A 16,092-nucleotide genomic window follows, 5' to 3' on the forward strand; every position below is an offset into this window, starting at 1 on the left:
CATCTGACAGTGAAAAGACACAAAAGGATATGTACAGCCCAGTTTTGTCCTTGATGGGCTAAGGATAGGCAGGGGGCTGTGGGAGGACAAGGAGAGAGACCTGATTCAGCCCGGAGGATGTCTTTAGGGGAGGGGAGGAAGGAGGGTCGGAGAAGGCTTCCCTGAGTCAGTGGTGCCTAAGCTGAGCTGAGCGGAGCAGGTTGGGGTGCAGTCAATTCCATTTGAATGGAAATGGAACCGGCTCGTCTGATACCCTGATACTCAGGGCTGATCAGGAGGGTGATGCCGGGTATTTGGATTACAGCTTTATTATGATTGTGTGTTTGGTGCTAGTGGAGGGGAGGCTTTCCTTGCCTACCCTCTACCTCTGATATCCCACAACCTCCCAAGAAGGAGCCAGAGCTGGAGAAATGCAGAAAGCAGTCCATATAAATAAGAAGTGAAATTGGCCTGCCAGTGCTTTCTTCTTGAAGCCTTAAGAAGCAGATGAGCCTTTTGCAGTGAATTTACTGTAAACCAGATAATTGCCACTCATTGTTCTGTACATCTTGGGATCTAAGGCATGAAATGGAATTTGCAATAAAAATGTATCGCACATTTGCTACCCTGTCAAACAAAGTTGATAGCAAAAGCCACAAAGGTTTTATTTCTTAGTTTGCCAGTAAAGAAACAAAAGCTTGGTGTTTCTGTCTGAAGTTAAAAGGAATTTGTACTGTCACATCCAATCTTCTCACTCATTTTGAATATAGCATTTAAAAAAATTCTCCAGTGAGTGTGGTGGTTAGTTTTATGTGTCCATGGTCTAGGTTATAGTATCTAGTTATTCAACACTAATCTAGATATTGCTGTGAAGGCATTTTGGAGATGCGGTTGACATCTGCAGGCGGTTGACTTTAGGTAAGGGAGATTACCCTCAATAATGTGGGTGGGCTTCACCCAGTCAGTTGAAAGGCTTTAATAAAGAGCAAAACTGAGTTTTCCCAGAAAAGAAGAAATTCTACCTCGAGACTGCAGCATGAACTCCTTCCTGAGCTTCCAAATTGCAGGGCTGCACCACAGATTTCAGATTTGCCAGCCCTCACAATGGTGTGAGCCAATTCCTTTTATATGTATTTACAGACACACACACATATGTACATACATACATGTCCATGTCCATGTCTATGTCTGTGTCTCTCTCCTTCGGTTCTGTTCCCCTCGAGAACTCTGGCTGTTCTCCAGCTGGTTCAGTCTTGTCTCTCTTGTCTCCCTCTGCCCACTCAGAGCACTCAGTCCAAGGCTTGACCTACAGGAGATGGAAGCAAATGTGTGCTGCTCCGTTGATCTCTGATTAGGGGGAGGAATGACCCAGTCGGGTGGGAACCTCACTTCTTCCATTAAAGACCATGACCTTGTATGATTTCCTGAAGCTCCCTGAGCCTCCATGACCTCTATGAGGAAATGGAGCCCATCTAACCTTCCCACGGGGGCAGTTGTGAAAAGTTAATGCGATCACAACCGCAGAGCCCAGCGCACAGTAGGCCCTCAGGAGTGGCAGTTCCTGATCAGCTACGTCGTGGCTGTGGTTGCAATTGCAGAAAGAATTGTGGACAATTACATCTAGTTGCCTAAATTCCGAAGTAAGTTACCGGCTGGTTTTAGGGGGTTAAAGATGTTTAAAATGCAGTGAAGGATGAGATATTGAAGTCATAACAATCTTGGGGAATTACAGATATAACAATTTAGTGCACACTTCAGTCCAGTAATGTTGTTCAGTAGGTTAGGCATTTTGTGCCGAAAAAAGTTGGCTCTAGCAACCACATGGGAGCATTAAACCATCACAGTCATTTTTCCCTCTTCTATTCTAAAAGATTTTGGCTCCCAGTCTTTTTCACAGACTTAATCTGATTTTCCCAGCCCACCAGTAGATTCCTTGCATGACTTGGGCACTGTCTATCTGGGGCACACTGGGTCCCAGCTGGGTCCTGACCACAGGCTCTGGGTGTTGAGATTCAGAATCAAACCAAGTGCCTTTACTGGGGACACATGCAGTGCTCATCATCACTGAGTCAGCTCTGACTCAGGATCCCATTTTATCTCCCTCCTAGTAACTCTGCGGGGTTGGTATTACTCCATTTTCTAAAGGAGAGTGAGCAGGGGTCTGGGAAGATTTAACGACTTGGCTAAGATGCCTTGTTGGTTACACAGTGTCAGAACTATGATATTAAACCTAGTACCCCTTGCACCTAATCTCGGGGTCTGTCTTAAGACAAGCTTTGGGCAGTTGGCTTTTTCTGGATAGCTTGTGTAGAGACAACGGAAAAATCTCACTTCTGTAAGATTACACAATACCCCAGTGCACAGTTTTTTTGTAGCCTTGCTCCTGGCCCACGTGCCAGTACCCAATGGGATAATGGCATATGGTTCACCCCAGGCTGGGGAAATTGAGTTAATGACTTTGAGAGAACCCACACTCTAAACAATTGAGTATTTTTGGTTGGAAAATGGCAGATGGAAGGAAATTTAAAAAAAAAGGAATAGTAGATAAATGGATAGATAGATGGATAGCAGGAAAGGAGGGAGGAGGGAAGGTAAACCCTGGTCCACCGTCACTGAAAGCAGCCATCATGAAGTTAAGGATTAATGATTCAGCCAGCTTTTTCCTGAAATGCTTTTTCAACCTAATTAAAACAATATAATGTAACCCTCATCTTCTGTGAATCTTTGCATGTGTGAGTCACACACATGGGATTTGCATTTAAAACTCTCTAATTGGTACTTCTAGCAAGAGATATATATATTGCCTCTAATTAAGTGATGGCAAATGTCACCCTCTGTTTTGTGAGGCACGCCCTCTTTCTATTTGGGTGATGCAGGAATATCTGCTCATAGGAATCAAAGCGCTGCTAATTGCTGCAGGCATTGAAAGTGCCAGCAAGGCAAAGGTATGGTCACCTCACTTATCAATGAGGCACTCTGTCAAGACCTGTGGGCATCATTGTGACTAGGGTGCTCCCTCTCCTGGAAGAGGGGGAAGGAAGGACAAGGAAACAGCTAATGGCAACACAGTGGACCTATAGCATGAGAGCAGGCAGTGGAGGGTGATGAGGGGTGCAGAGGAGGACCACTGGAGGAGGTGGGGCTGGAGCTGCATCTGAAAGGATGAACAGGCAGGAGCCAGGAGAAGGGAGTGTGAGGAGAGGGGTAGATAGCACAATGAGGGCAAAGGCCTGGGTGATGGAGGGGACTGGGGTCTTTGGGTGGCTTTGTTGGTCTTGTGGTTGGGAGGCAGGCAAGCAAAGGACCAGATTTGCCTTTAGGCAGGCTTACCTCCACATAGACCTGGGTCCTATCTCACCTGCACTCCCAAACAGGGAATAAAAATGCTCTAAAGAATGCTATTACAATTATTGTAGTTAGGAATCATTTTATTGCAAGAACAGACATCCACTCAAACTAGTACAAATTTGCAAAAATGATGGTTGGGGGAAGAACTACTGAAAGGCTTCACTTGGCAGCCCCAGACACCCCATGGCAGGCTGGCAAGGCTGGGAAGGGTGAGCAGGGTCTGGACTGGAGAACAGGGGAGGGAGCCAGTCTCTGTATCCTCCGTAGCTGCTCAGGGTGCTTTTCTTCTCTCTGCATGCTGGCTTCAAAATCCTCTGTCTCCTGGCAGATTAGCTGTCTCTGGTTTTAACAGCTTCCTACCCCCTCCTCAGCGTTGCCCGATCGTTGCATGAACGCCAGCCCCAACTGCTTCTGAACTTTCAGCTCAAGTGCCCATTTCCAAATCATTGTAGTTTCTGGGCCTCTTAAATCAAAGCTCAAGGATCCAATCAATTGGCCCAGCCTACTCCACATATGGATTCCCCCAGGAGTTGGATGTCCACCCTGGTCTCGGTAGCTCTACCAGAGGATTGAGTCGGGAGGGGAAATTGGCCATGACAGGCAAAAGAACAGTCTGACAGCTAGAATGACCTGTTCACTAGGGTGTAGTTAACCTCACTGGAGCATTTTGCAATCAGTATGGTACATTTCTACTCAAGACTCACTTTTACCTGGGGAGAAGTATTGGAGTTCTGAGGCTTGAGGAGCTAGCAACGGCCAGAGGGTCAACTGTAGGATGTAAGCAGAAAGATTGAAAGGGTGAATCATCAGCCACTTGTCCCTGCTGCTAGGATTGAGTGTTAATGCATTTTTTTTGGAGGTGGAAGCAAAGAGATCCAAGGAGTGCTCACATCTGTGTTCTAGTTAAAGGCGCATTGGGTGGCAAGGCCTAATTTCTCTGTAAATGGAGCAGAAATATCACACACTGGTGTTTCTTCTATATGAGTGCAAAGACACAGGCATTTTCCAGATGCTGAAACATCATGGAAAGGAGACAAGATGGAGTCAAGAAGCAGTCCTAAGAGGGCATGATGTGACAGCTCAGCCTCGAGAGGAATTTTACAGTAAACATGGACATTATCTTGTGAAGAACTGATAAAAATCAGTTCTTCTCAAGTTACAACCAAATGGAGCAAAGCGTGAGCTGATTGGCCTCGGTCTATTGGAACAAAAAGACAAAACATTTGTCAGGGAAGGGAAGAGATTAAATAAGAAATTACAGCCAAGCCACAAGCATCAACACCTATTGCTTCTTTCTGGAAAGGTGATGGTTCTCTAGTGTCTTTTGAAGCCAGGGTTTGGAAGCGGCTCCTGGATGATTCTGTACAAGCCAATACTCCCTGGTTGATGTAGAAGATACTCATCAGTCCAGCCCCTTGGCTGGCCTTGCACTTCAAACTATGTTCTCTAACCAAACCTAACTATTCCCATTCCCCCATGGAGTTCCAGATGCTTTGATCGTGGGACAGTGTTCCTCTGCCTGGGACCCTCCATATCCTGTATCCCTGTTTAGTTCCTACTGCTCTTGACTTAGAACCTCCTTTCTCCAGGAAGCAGTCCTAGATTACCATGGCTGGGTTGGTGCTTCTCCTCATTTTCCATAGCACTCCGCTTTTCCTCTTCTTGCCTGCCTCTTACTATACTGGTTCTCATGGATCCCTAGAATTGGGGATCTATCCTGAGAATCCCTTGAGGATGAGGACTTTGTTCTTGTCCCATATTTATTGAAGTATAATTTACACACAATACAATTCACTCTTTGTAAATGTGCAGATTGGTAAATTTTAGCAAAGGCACGTGGAGGTGTAACTATCACCACCATCAAGATACAGAACAGTCCCAACATCCCAGAAAGTTCCCTTGTGTCCTTTTGCAAGCAAATGGCATCTTAGCGCCAGACCCTAGCAATTACTGACCGGGTATCCATCCTTCAACTTTGGCAGTTTCTTGAATATCATATGAATGGCCTCAAACAGCATCTAGTTTTTGGGGTTTTTTAAAATCTATTTATTTAAATAGAGATCCCGGGGATTGAACCCTGGACCTCATGCATGCTAAGCATGTGCTCTACCACTTGAGCTATACCCCGACCCCAAATAGCAAAGAGCATGTAGTCCTTTGTGTCTGACTTCTTTCACTTCACCAGTGAAATACTTTGGAGCTGCATCCATTCTGTTGTACGGATCAGTTGTTGATTTCTTTTCATTGCTGAGTAGGTGTCCATTATATGGATATACTGCAATTTGTTTATCTATTCACTGGTCGATGGCCGTTCCACTTTGGCACTATTCTGAATAAAGATTCTATGAACATTTACCTACAAGTATTTTTGTGTAATTTATGTTTTCATTTCTCTTGGGTAAAACCTAGGAATGGAATTGCCGAGTCATTTTAAAAGAAATTACTAACTGTTTCTGAAGTGACTGTATCATTTTACATTCTTACCAGCAATAGATGAGACTTTCAGTTGCTTCACATCTTCATTAGAACTTGGTATTGTCAGTCTTATTTTGTCCATTCTAGTGGTGATTTGGTAATATCCCACAGTGGTTTCAATTTATACATCTCTCATAATGATTAATGTTGAACACTTTTTCTTGTTCTTATTCGTTCTCATATGTTCGTTTTAGTGAAGGGTGTGTTCAAATTTTTCCTTTTTTTTTAACAAATTGTCTTCTTTTTGTGTTGCAAGAGTTCTTTATATATATTTTTAGTATTTATTTATTTTATTTTTTATTTTAAAAATTTTTATAGAGATAGTCAGTTTACAATGTGTCAATTTCTGGTGTATAGCACAATTTTTCAGTCATACATGAATATACATATATTCATTTTCATATTCTTTTTCACCATGAGTTACTATAAGATTTTGAATATATTTTCCTGTGCTATACAATATAAACTTGTTTACCTATTCTATTTATACCTGTCAGCATCTACAAATCTCAACCTCCCAGTATGTCCCTTCCCAACCCCCTCCCCCGGTAACTACAAGTTTGTATTCTATGTCTGTGAGTCTATTTCTCTTTTATACTTAAGTTCACTTGTCTTTTTTTTTTTTTTAAGATTTCACATATTGAGTGATCTCATATGGTATTTTTCTTTCTCTTTCTGACTTACTTCACATAGAATGACATTCTCCAGGGACATCCATTTTGCTGCAAATGGCATTATGTTGTCATTTTTATGGCTGAATAGTATTCCATTGTATAAATATACCACAACTTCTTTATCCAGTCATCTGTTGATGGACGTTTAGGTTGTTTCCATGTCTTGGCTATTGTAAATGGTGCTGCTATGAATATTGGGGTGCAGGTGTCTTTTTGAATTAGGGTTCCTTCTGATTATATGCCCAGGAGTGGGATTGCTGGGTCATATGATAATTCTATTTTTAGTCTTTTGAGAAACAATTCCTCTATATGTTTTTGAAAACTTTCTCCCAGTCTGTGGCTTTTAAAAAATATTTTCTTAGGAATGTTTTCTGAGAATAGAAATTTATAATTTTTATAAAGTTTGATGAATCAGCTTTATCTTTTATGGTTCATGCTCTTTTGGTCTCTTCTAATAAATCCTTGCCTAACTACTCAGGGTTTTTTTCCCTATGCTTTCTTTTAAAGGGTTTATAATCTTAACTCCTACATTTAGGACTATGATCTATTTAGAGACCTTTTTTTGTGTATGATGTGCAGTAAGATTGAAGTTTTTCTTTTTGAATATGTATATCCAATTTTTCCAGCAGCATTAAATGAAAGGACTATTTTCCACCCATTGAATTATCTTGGAACCTTTGTCAGAAATGAATTGATCATTTGTTTGTGTGTCTATTTCTACACTCTCATTCTTTCTATTGATCTATATGTCTATCTTTATGTTAATATTATACTATCCTGATTAGTGTAGCTTTACAACAAGTCTTACCATCAGGTAGTATAAGTCCTCAAACTTTGCTCTTCTTTTTCAGAATTGTCTTAGCTATATCAGGTCTTTTTCATTTTCATACAAATTTTAGAATTAACTTATCCATTTAAACAGTTTTGCTATTATTTTGACTTGGGTTGCATTGATGCTATAGATTGATTAAAGGAAAATTTGTATTTTAACCATATAGAACCTACCAAATCATGAAAAGTGTCTATCTCTCCACTAAGACCTCTCCAGGTCTTCATTAAATTCTCTCAGCAATATCTTAACAGTTTTCAGTGTACAGATCTTGCATGTATTTTGTGAAAGTCATTCCTAAATGTTTCATGCTTTTCCATGATATATTAATTTCTTAAAATTTAAATTTCCAATTATTTATTTCTAGAACATAGAAATACAATTGATTCTTCCATATTGATTTTCTATACATAGATAATAAATAAAATTATTTATTAGTTCTAGTAGTGCTTTTGTAGATTTCATAGAATTTGCTTCATTGATGATCATGTTCTCTGCAAATAAAGACAATTTTACTTTTTCATTTCCAATCTGAGTAGGAAAAAATTCACTCTTTAGCCACTAAGTATGATGTTAGCTATACGGTTATTTTTATAAAAGTTCTTTGTCTGATTGGGGAAGTTTCCTTCTACTCGTTATTTACTGATAGTTTTAATTGTGAATGGATGTTGAATTTTGTCAAATGCTTTCTTCAGGGACATTTTAACCCCCTTTTAATGCCAACGCTCAGACTATGTTTGCACATTTTAGGTACTCCATAAATACTTGTTGAATGAATGAAGCTGGGCTGCATTCCTCTGAGAATGTAAGGCCACACTTCAACCACTCAGAAGCATGAGAGGAGCTAGGGGGACTTAAGAGTACTTGAATGCCTTGTCACGTCAGGGGTAGTAGATTTGCCCAATGATCACACAGTTTTCACAATATTCCTATGAAGTAAGTATCTCCATTTTACAAATGAAGAATGAGTAATAGATGGAATGATTAAAAAGCTATAATATTGTTGGGATGTGAGGAAGAAGTCTTATGTTTCATTACTCAACAGAAATCAAAAGACAATCATTAAGTTCAGAAAACAAATAATATACAAAGAAGGCTAGTTCCAAATATGATGCAAGTAAAAATGGAGTATGATTCAGCTTTTTGATGGTATGAAAGAATCAAGAATCCAATTGGTTTGAATACAAGGAATGGTGTTCTTGAAATGACTGTTGGACCACTAAGAAGGAAAAATAATCCTTAACACAATACTTGGCTCAGCCATGAATGGTATCCTCATGGTCAAAATTATGTCAATGTAAGTCATTAGTTTGCAACCCTGAGGATCTGATCTATACTCAAAGCAAAGATTTAGTTTTTAAGTTAATTACTCATCAAAATGCTAATGTTTATCAACCTTGACAAAACAAAACTTGAGATAGATCTAAAGAAAGTTAAAAAGTGGGAGAGAAATGAAGAAATTTTAGGGATATGAACCTTCTTATTTTCCAAAAAGGGTGCATCTAAACCCCTCTGAGGCTCAGTTCCTCACCTGCACAATGCGATACAAAGTTTAATCTAGTGGGTTTGTTGGGAGGATTAATTAATGTATTTCAAATGCCTAATATGCAATAAGTACTCAACTAACTGTAGTAGTAATAGAGAGGAGAAAAGGGAGGCAGGCCTGTGGGTAGAAGGAAATAAACCCATCCCCACTAATGAGGGAGAAATCTTGACTTCTCAACTTTAGGGGCAACAAAGCACTTCTCCTGCAGACACTGTTACTGCCCAGAGAGCAGGGGGTGAGTCTGGGTAATGAAATGTCAGGGGCTATGTGCTCCGCCCAGAACATCTGAATGACACGACAACCCCATGGCAACCCCTTCTTCCCCATTTTACAGGTGGCAGAGTTGAGATACTGAGGCCAGCTGACTCATATAGGACCAGCCCTGAAGTGGCCAAGGCAGTGAAGTCCAGTGCTGTGACTCTAGATTCCGTTGTCTGCCACTGAGCCAAGTGGCACATGAATCTGAAACACTAGATGAGTTCCTGGCATATCCTCTGTACACATTTCTAATTGAATAGGCCCCTAGGTTTAATTAAAGGGAAAAAAAAGATTAATTGTTTCTCCCAACAGTTGCAAATTATTTACATTGCATTTGTGTTGATGGCTAATAAAAGAGCACAGGAGTGTGGGGACAGCCCAGAGTGGCTGTAATTCTTCCACGGTCCATAATGAAGCACTGGTTTGAATGCCAACAAGTGAGCATGGATGTGCCTGCAGCCCGTTAATACCTGCTCTAGGCAGAGCAGCTCTCTGCCCTGGGTGTGATTCAATCACCAGAATAGGTCTCAGAAGCCAAGACCTGAGAACAGCAATGCATATGTCCCTGCCCCACTAAACTGCCTCTCAGTTAGTTCGTGGTTGCTGTGGAATGGGAGACAGAGAGCAAAATGGCAGCCCAGGTGGAGCCCACCACCAATCCTGGAACAGCTCTTCACTGACGTTTTGAAGCATGATGGAGTGGGAAGGGGACAGCTGCAACCGAGCTGTTCTCAGATCTGTGTATAAGCTCTTGTTTTTCCATGGCTATTGAAAAAATATGCAACATGCACTGTGTATATAAAATATATTATAATGTGAGTTATGTAGTCTAATGTATATAACGTGTATTACATATATTATGTGTGTGTGCACTTTTTGAATATCACAGTGTATGAAAGAGGTTTTGGTTTTCACAATGATTAGTTGTTAACCTTGTGGCCATCTTGGGGAAGTCACACCTTGTGAAAGTAGTTTCTTTTATCATTTTCATAATGACCACACTTACTTTGCAAGTTGCAGTGGGGAGCATCATGTATGTGACAACATCTCTGAAACTGTGAAGCCAAGTGTGAGGACTGGCACTCGGACACCTCTGATTACTCTAGGGCTCCCTCTTATCTGTTGTTTGGTTGCTAACTACTCTGCACCCAGACTTCTGTGAGGATATGTGGGGGAATAAGAAGGCAAACCAAGGAGCTCACAGTGGAAGAATTAGATTAATATTTTAGAAAAATCACTCTTAATGCCAGTGTTGAGGATGGACTAGAGTGAGGACAAGACTTACTGGAAGACCAATCCAGAGGCCATGTAGCTATTTACATAGGTGGAATTGACAGGAATAGGGTATTCACCAGATCAGATCATCACATGGGACTCTTACACCAATCCTGGCACAAGTCTTGGTGCTGACTGACTTTACATTATCTTGTATTCATTTGCTTCTAACAAAGTACCACAAACTGGGTGGCTTAGAACAACAGAAACTTACTGTCTCACAGTTCTGGAAGCCAAAAGTCTGAGGTCGAATTGTGAGCAGGACCATGCTTGCTCTGAAGGTCTCTCTTACAGCTCTTGGTGGTTCCTTGGCTTGTGGCAGCACAACCTTCTCCTTGTGTGTATGTCTGTCTCTGTGTCCAAATTTCCCCTTTTTATGAGGACACCAGTCATTCTGGATTAGGGCCAACCCTAATGACCTCATTTTAACTTGATTACCTCTATAAAGACCCTATCTTCAGATAAGGTCACATTCCAAGATTCTGGAGGTTAGGACTCCAAATCTTTTTTTCGGGGACATGCTTAAACTAGTAACATATATTTGATATGCATTTTAAGTGTATTAATTGTACATTATATAGTATATCATTCAGCTGGTCAAATTATTGAAGAGCCACTTAAAATACTAGATAATCTAGACCATTTAGATAGACACAACCTTAAATGATCAGAAAATATTCAAACATTTGTTGTATGTTTCCACATATATTGGTTCCTACATGTGTATCTGTATATAAAATGCAGTAACAGCTCCTAATGATGGATCAGATTAGGCTGAGGTCAGAAATCCCAGCACACAGCTGCAGTCTGCTAGTTTGTTGATTGATAAGCTTTAACTCTGAAACATCTATTAATAGATGGTAGCATTTGAGAATTAAAGCTTTTGATTGATTTTTTAAAAATATCTCTTGATATTGGGCATCAAGAAATAGAAATAATGGGATTTTGGTAAGATGAAAGAGCCATGGTCTTAGAACTAAAAATGTAGTTGAGTCCTAGTGCTGCCCTTACTTTCTATGTGCCTTGAGTGAATTGTTGAACCAGTCTGAGCACATCTCTGAAGCCACCCTGGGTGTGAAATAGGATGAACGTATTCTATATCCCTCATGTGAGGTTGGATGAGAGCCTATGGTTGTGCAAATGTACAATATTAATAATATCGTTATGGATTAGTTATTCAAATGATGATGTTCAAAGTCAATCTTTCTGTTTTATTTTTTTCCCATTGTTTTCTAGTGAACAAGCACAAACCATGGATTGAGACTTCGTATCATGGAGTCATCACGGAGAACAATGACACGGTCATTTTGGACCCGCCGCTGGTCGCCCTGGATAAAGATGCACCGGTTCCTTTTGCAGGTAAGGTGATGGCTCCGCGTGGTTGGGCTCCGCTCACTTGGGAGCTGTGTTGGGAAACCGTCTCGAAGCCCAGGCGTGGGCTTTATTGCTATTGCCCCCACCTGTGTCGCTCACAGATCAGCCTGTGATCTCAAAGCTGTACGCCTCTCCTGATTCCTGGTGTGGTTTCTATATCACCCTAAGGTTTTTCTCCTTGGTGTCGCTTCCAGTGCGAGACCCTTATGTCTTCTTCTTTTGAGAGATGTTATATCGCTGAAGTGGCCCCTAGAATAGAAAAAGTTGAGCCAGCAAGGTCCGTAGGGGAATTTTCTCTCTAGAAAAATGATCCATAGACATGAGATGTGTGACCCACTGTCCCCACTACCCACCTGTCATGGACAGGTGAGAAGTTGTAACTTTGTAGATTGACAAGAGAAAAGGGAAAGAAAAAGGATCAAGTGTTATTTGCTAAGGGTGGGACAAGGTCATGCCCTTAAGCTTTGAACTGGGTGCAGCTTTGGGAGGAGGAATCTAGAGGCAGTGCCATTTTGCCCTTGCAGCTTGTGGCTAGAGAGCCTTATCTTTGTCTTCAAGACTACAGGTCTCCCTCCTCCAACCTCCTGCAAGGGCCAGGTCCTAGGAGGGATGCGCAAAGAAGATGGCTATGTCTCATGTTTCCATAGATTTTGGTGAAGAAAAGGGGATGGGTGATGGCAGGGGGAGGAGGGATCAGACAAAGAATTTCTGAAGATGCCTGTATCATGAGTAATATTGTTAGCATTTTATAACTGTCAAGAGAAAGACAGGAAATTTAATGAAGGTTTTCAAGATTTCTGGAAGATTGCTTTATGATAGATGGGTGCCAGGCTGAGGTTTTCACCATGATGAAGTCTGTCTTTTCTGACAGTTTGTCTGCTACGTTATGAGCTACTTGGACAGAAAAAAATTGGCTCTTTGATACTTCTAAGAGATAAGCTCTGTGAAGGCCTTTTTTCCATTACAGTACATTACAAAAGTAAGAAGCGGGGTTAAATGGGGAATTTCAGCCTTATGTGAAGATAAACCCGTAAGCGTTCTTGCAGAGCATGAGGGAACTACTCTTGACTCTCAGAAGAAGGCTTTATCTTTATTTTATGTAGAGTCATAACCACCAAGGGTACCTTAATGTGACTTCCATAGTGTTTAGAGTGGGGACATTTCCATACATCTTCCAGCCATCCTCGGGGGTCCCAGCTCATCCTAATGCCACTTGGCAGTGTAAATCCCATGCTGTCTTTTCTACAAAAGATGAAGTGTCTTCCCCAGACCTTCTTTCCCAGTCCAGGAATATTCCAACTCATCCCTTTCTTGGACATAACTAAACCATATTGGGGTTAATCAGCAATTCTCACCAACCTCCTGGAAATGAGATTTTAAAATAAACACTAGCAGAAATGTTCAGGTCATGGGAATGCTTGGATTGGCATGCACTGTGTGCTTTAAAAAAATGAAACAGAGACAACATTTAGAAGTTGGGCGATTTGGCATAAAATTGCAGGATTCTGGTCTATCTGGATGAATTTGATCTAAAATACAGAGCTGAGTCGTGGCTTCCCTCAGCCCCTCTCTCACAGAAAATGTCCTTCCATCACATGGGTCCTTTATTCATCTTTCCATCTGAGTGTGTGACCCATCTTTGAAACATAAGAGAAAAAATTAGTGACTTATTAAATGGGAAGTAAACGGATGCCATTAAGTCATAATAGTGTAGTGAGGCTGACACTTTAAAAGATGAGGGATGTGTCTGATTATTGATTATGTCTGCCTCAGAGTAGACTTGTTCTCATCCAATAGTGAGCTTGGAACCTGAGGCTGTTGAATAAGCTGTTCCACGGTAAAGTTATAAACTCCTTAATGTAAAGACCAAAATGGAAAAATAATTTTAAGGAAATCTGATATTTGAAAGTGTGGATTTATAAGCAATTACTTGGTTGTCAGCCTGAAGGACAATTAATAATTTCACCTGAAGGATTTGCTTAAATTATAAATCCATAAAATACTTTCAAACTTGAATTTGTATTCTGACCATTAGATGTGACCACAGACCCTTCCGACACCTCTTGAAACTAAGGTTTGCTTTTAAGCAAAGCCCTGAGTAATTGTTTCTATCTGAAGACAGTCTCTATACTCCTCTTGATATTTGCAAGTGCATTAAAAAAGAAATCTAGCTTAATGTATCAAAACATAATCTTCCAAGCTCTTAAGAGTGAAAACTAAAGATGCTTTTTAGAATGGTCAAAGCTATTTTTCTCAGTGTTATTTATGATCAGCCCTGAGACAGCTCACAGGCACTAGCCATCCATCCATGCTGCAGGCATTTATTTTAAAACATTTATCTTAAAAAAGAAAATACTGAAGATTTATTTCAGATCCCTATCATTCTCATAAAATTGAAAAATTCCTATCTGCCGGCTCCATCGCTTTTCAAAGTCAACTGCAGCTTTTGGTCCCCCCTTATCAACTGCTCTGACATCGTGTGTCAGTTTTCCCACCCTTGTCCCAGGGGTCTTTATTTCCAGCTTAGCCTGTGAGTTGAGCTATAAGCTTCCTGGGGCATGGTTCTATTCACATCACTTTTGTTCTGTCCTGTTTCTCTTGTGATTTCCCTCCTTGAAAAAGATTTTTAAGAAGAATTTCTACATAAAGTATCATTCATTTAAATAAAATCATGATTGCATTTTGCATAGAAATGCAAAATTCAGGGATATGAAATAACTTTTATGGTATATCTCCTGATTATGATAATTATGTGTTTATTATAGAAAATGTGAGAATTTCCTACCCCTAGAGAGAGCCTCTGTCAATATTTTAGTGTATTTCCTTCCAGTCATTTTTCTGCTCTGTTTTTATCCAACAATTGTGACCCCAATCCATAGTCTATACTATAACTTATTTTTCCTCACTGACCTAATGAATATACACCATTTTATTGCTCTTCTGCAACTGATTAAATGGTTGCATGATTTCCTATTCAATGAATATTCCATAGTTTACCATTCCTTTATTTTTTCCAGCTTTATTCAGATATGATTGACATATAAAATTGTGTTTAAGGTACACAACGTGTTGACTTGATGCACTTGTGTACTGCAAAATGATTACCACCACATAATGTTAGCTAACAGCTCCGTCTCCTCACATAATTACCACTTCTTTTTTGAGGTGAGGACATTTAAGGTCAACTCTCTTAGCAATTGTCAAGTTCAGTATTCAATTGAAATACTGTATTTCAATTATAGTATTATTAACTATAATCACCATACTGTACTTTAGAGTCCCCCAACTTATATAACTGGAAGTTTGTACCCTCCGATTAACATCTCCCATTTCCCCACCCCCAACCCCTGGTAACCACCATTCTACTCTGTTTCTATGAATTCAGCGCTTTTACATTCCACGTGTAAGTGATATCACACAGTATTTGTCATTCTCTAACTTATTTCACTTAGCATGCTGCCCTCAAGTTCCCTCCATGTTGTCACAAATGGCAGGATTTCCTTCTTTCTCATGGTTGAATAATATTATATATATATATATATTTGTATGTTTGTATGTATGTATGTATATGTATATGTATCTTCTTTATCCATTCATCTATGAACAGACACTTAGGTAGTTTCCATATCTTGGCCATTGTAAATAATGCTGCTTTAAGCGTGGGAGTGTGGATATCTCTTCAAGATCCTGATTTCATTTCCTTCAGATATATATCCAGAAGTGAGACTGCTGGATTGTATGGTAGTTCTATTTTTAATTTTTTAAGGAAACTTCACATACTGTTTTCCATAGTGTTTGTACACAAGAATTCTCTTTTCTCCACATCCTGCAATGCTTGTTATCTCTTCTTGATGCTGGGCATTCTAACAGGTATGAAACGATGGGAAATCTGTCTACTTCATTTTTTTTTTGATTGACATATAGATGATGTTCAATGCAGTGATTTACAACTTCTAAAGGTTAGAGTCCACTTATAGATATAAAATATTGGCTCTATTCTCTGTGTTGTACAATATATCCTAGTAGCTTACTTTATTATAACATGTGTCTGTATTTCTGAGTCTATCATTTGGATGGATTTCAGAATTCGAATTAATTGGTCAGCTATGTTAATGTTCCTGAAACATGTTAAATTGTTTTCCAGAAAAATCGTATGGGTTTGCAGTGGCAGTCACACGAGTCTCTCATTCCCTGGCCCCATATGGCTCATTCATGGTGTGGTTTCATGGCCATAAGATGGAATCACCAGTTACAGTAGTCTCATTCCCTTTGTTTGTGAAATAATATATAAGGTTTCCAGGGTTGTTATATTGATTAAAGAATGTCTAGGATGC

General features: G+C 40.1%; 1 protein-coding gene across 3 annotated transcripts in view; it reads left to right on the forward strand.

Annotated features, from left to right (window-relative positions):
• Positions 1 to 16,092, forward strand: part of CLSTN2 (calsyntenin 2) — a 593,109-nt gene that overhangs the window by 215,518 nt on the left and 361,499 nt on the right. For all 3 annotated transcript variants that reach the window (XR_012071294.1, XM_031677155.2, XM_072958352.1), the window contains exon 2: positions 11,621 to 11,743. Coding sequence is in view for 2 of the 3 variants with exons in the window: in XM_031677155.2 (XP_031533015.2) it covers positions 11,621 to 11,743 (123 nt within the window). In the remaining variant the exon portion in view is untranslated. The remainder of the gene's footprint in view (positions 1 to 11,620; positions 11,744 to 16,092) is intronic.

The sequence above is a fragment of the Vicugna pacos genome, chromosome 1, assembly GCF_048564905.1.
Source record: "Vicugna pacos chromosome 1, VicPac4, whole genome shotgun sequence".
Taxonomy (NCBI): domain Eukaryota; kingdom Metazoa; phylum Chordata; class Mammalia; order Artiodactyla; family Camelidae; genus Vicugna; species Vicugna pacos.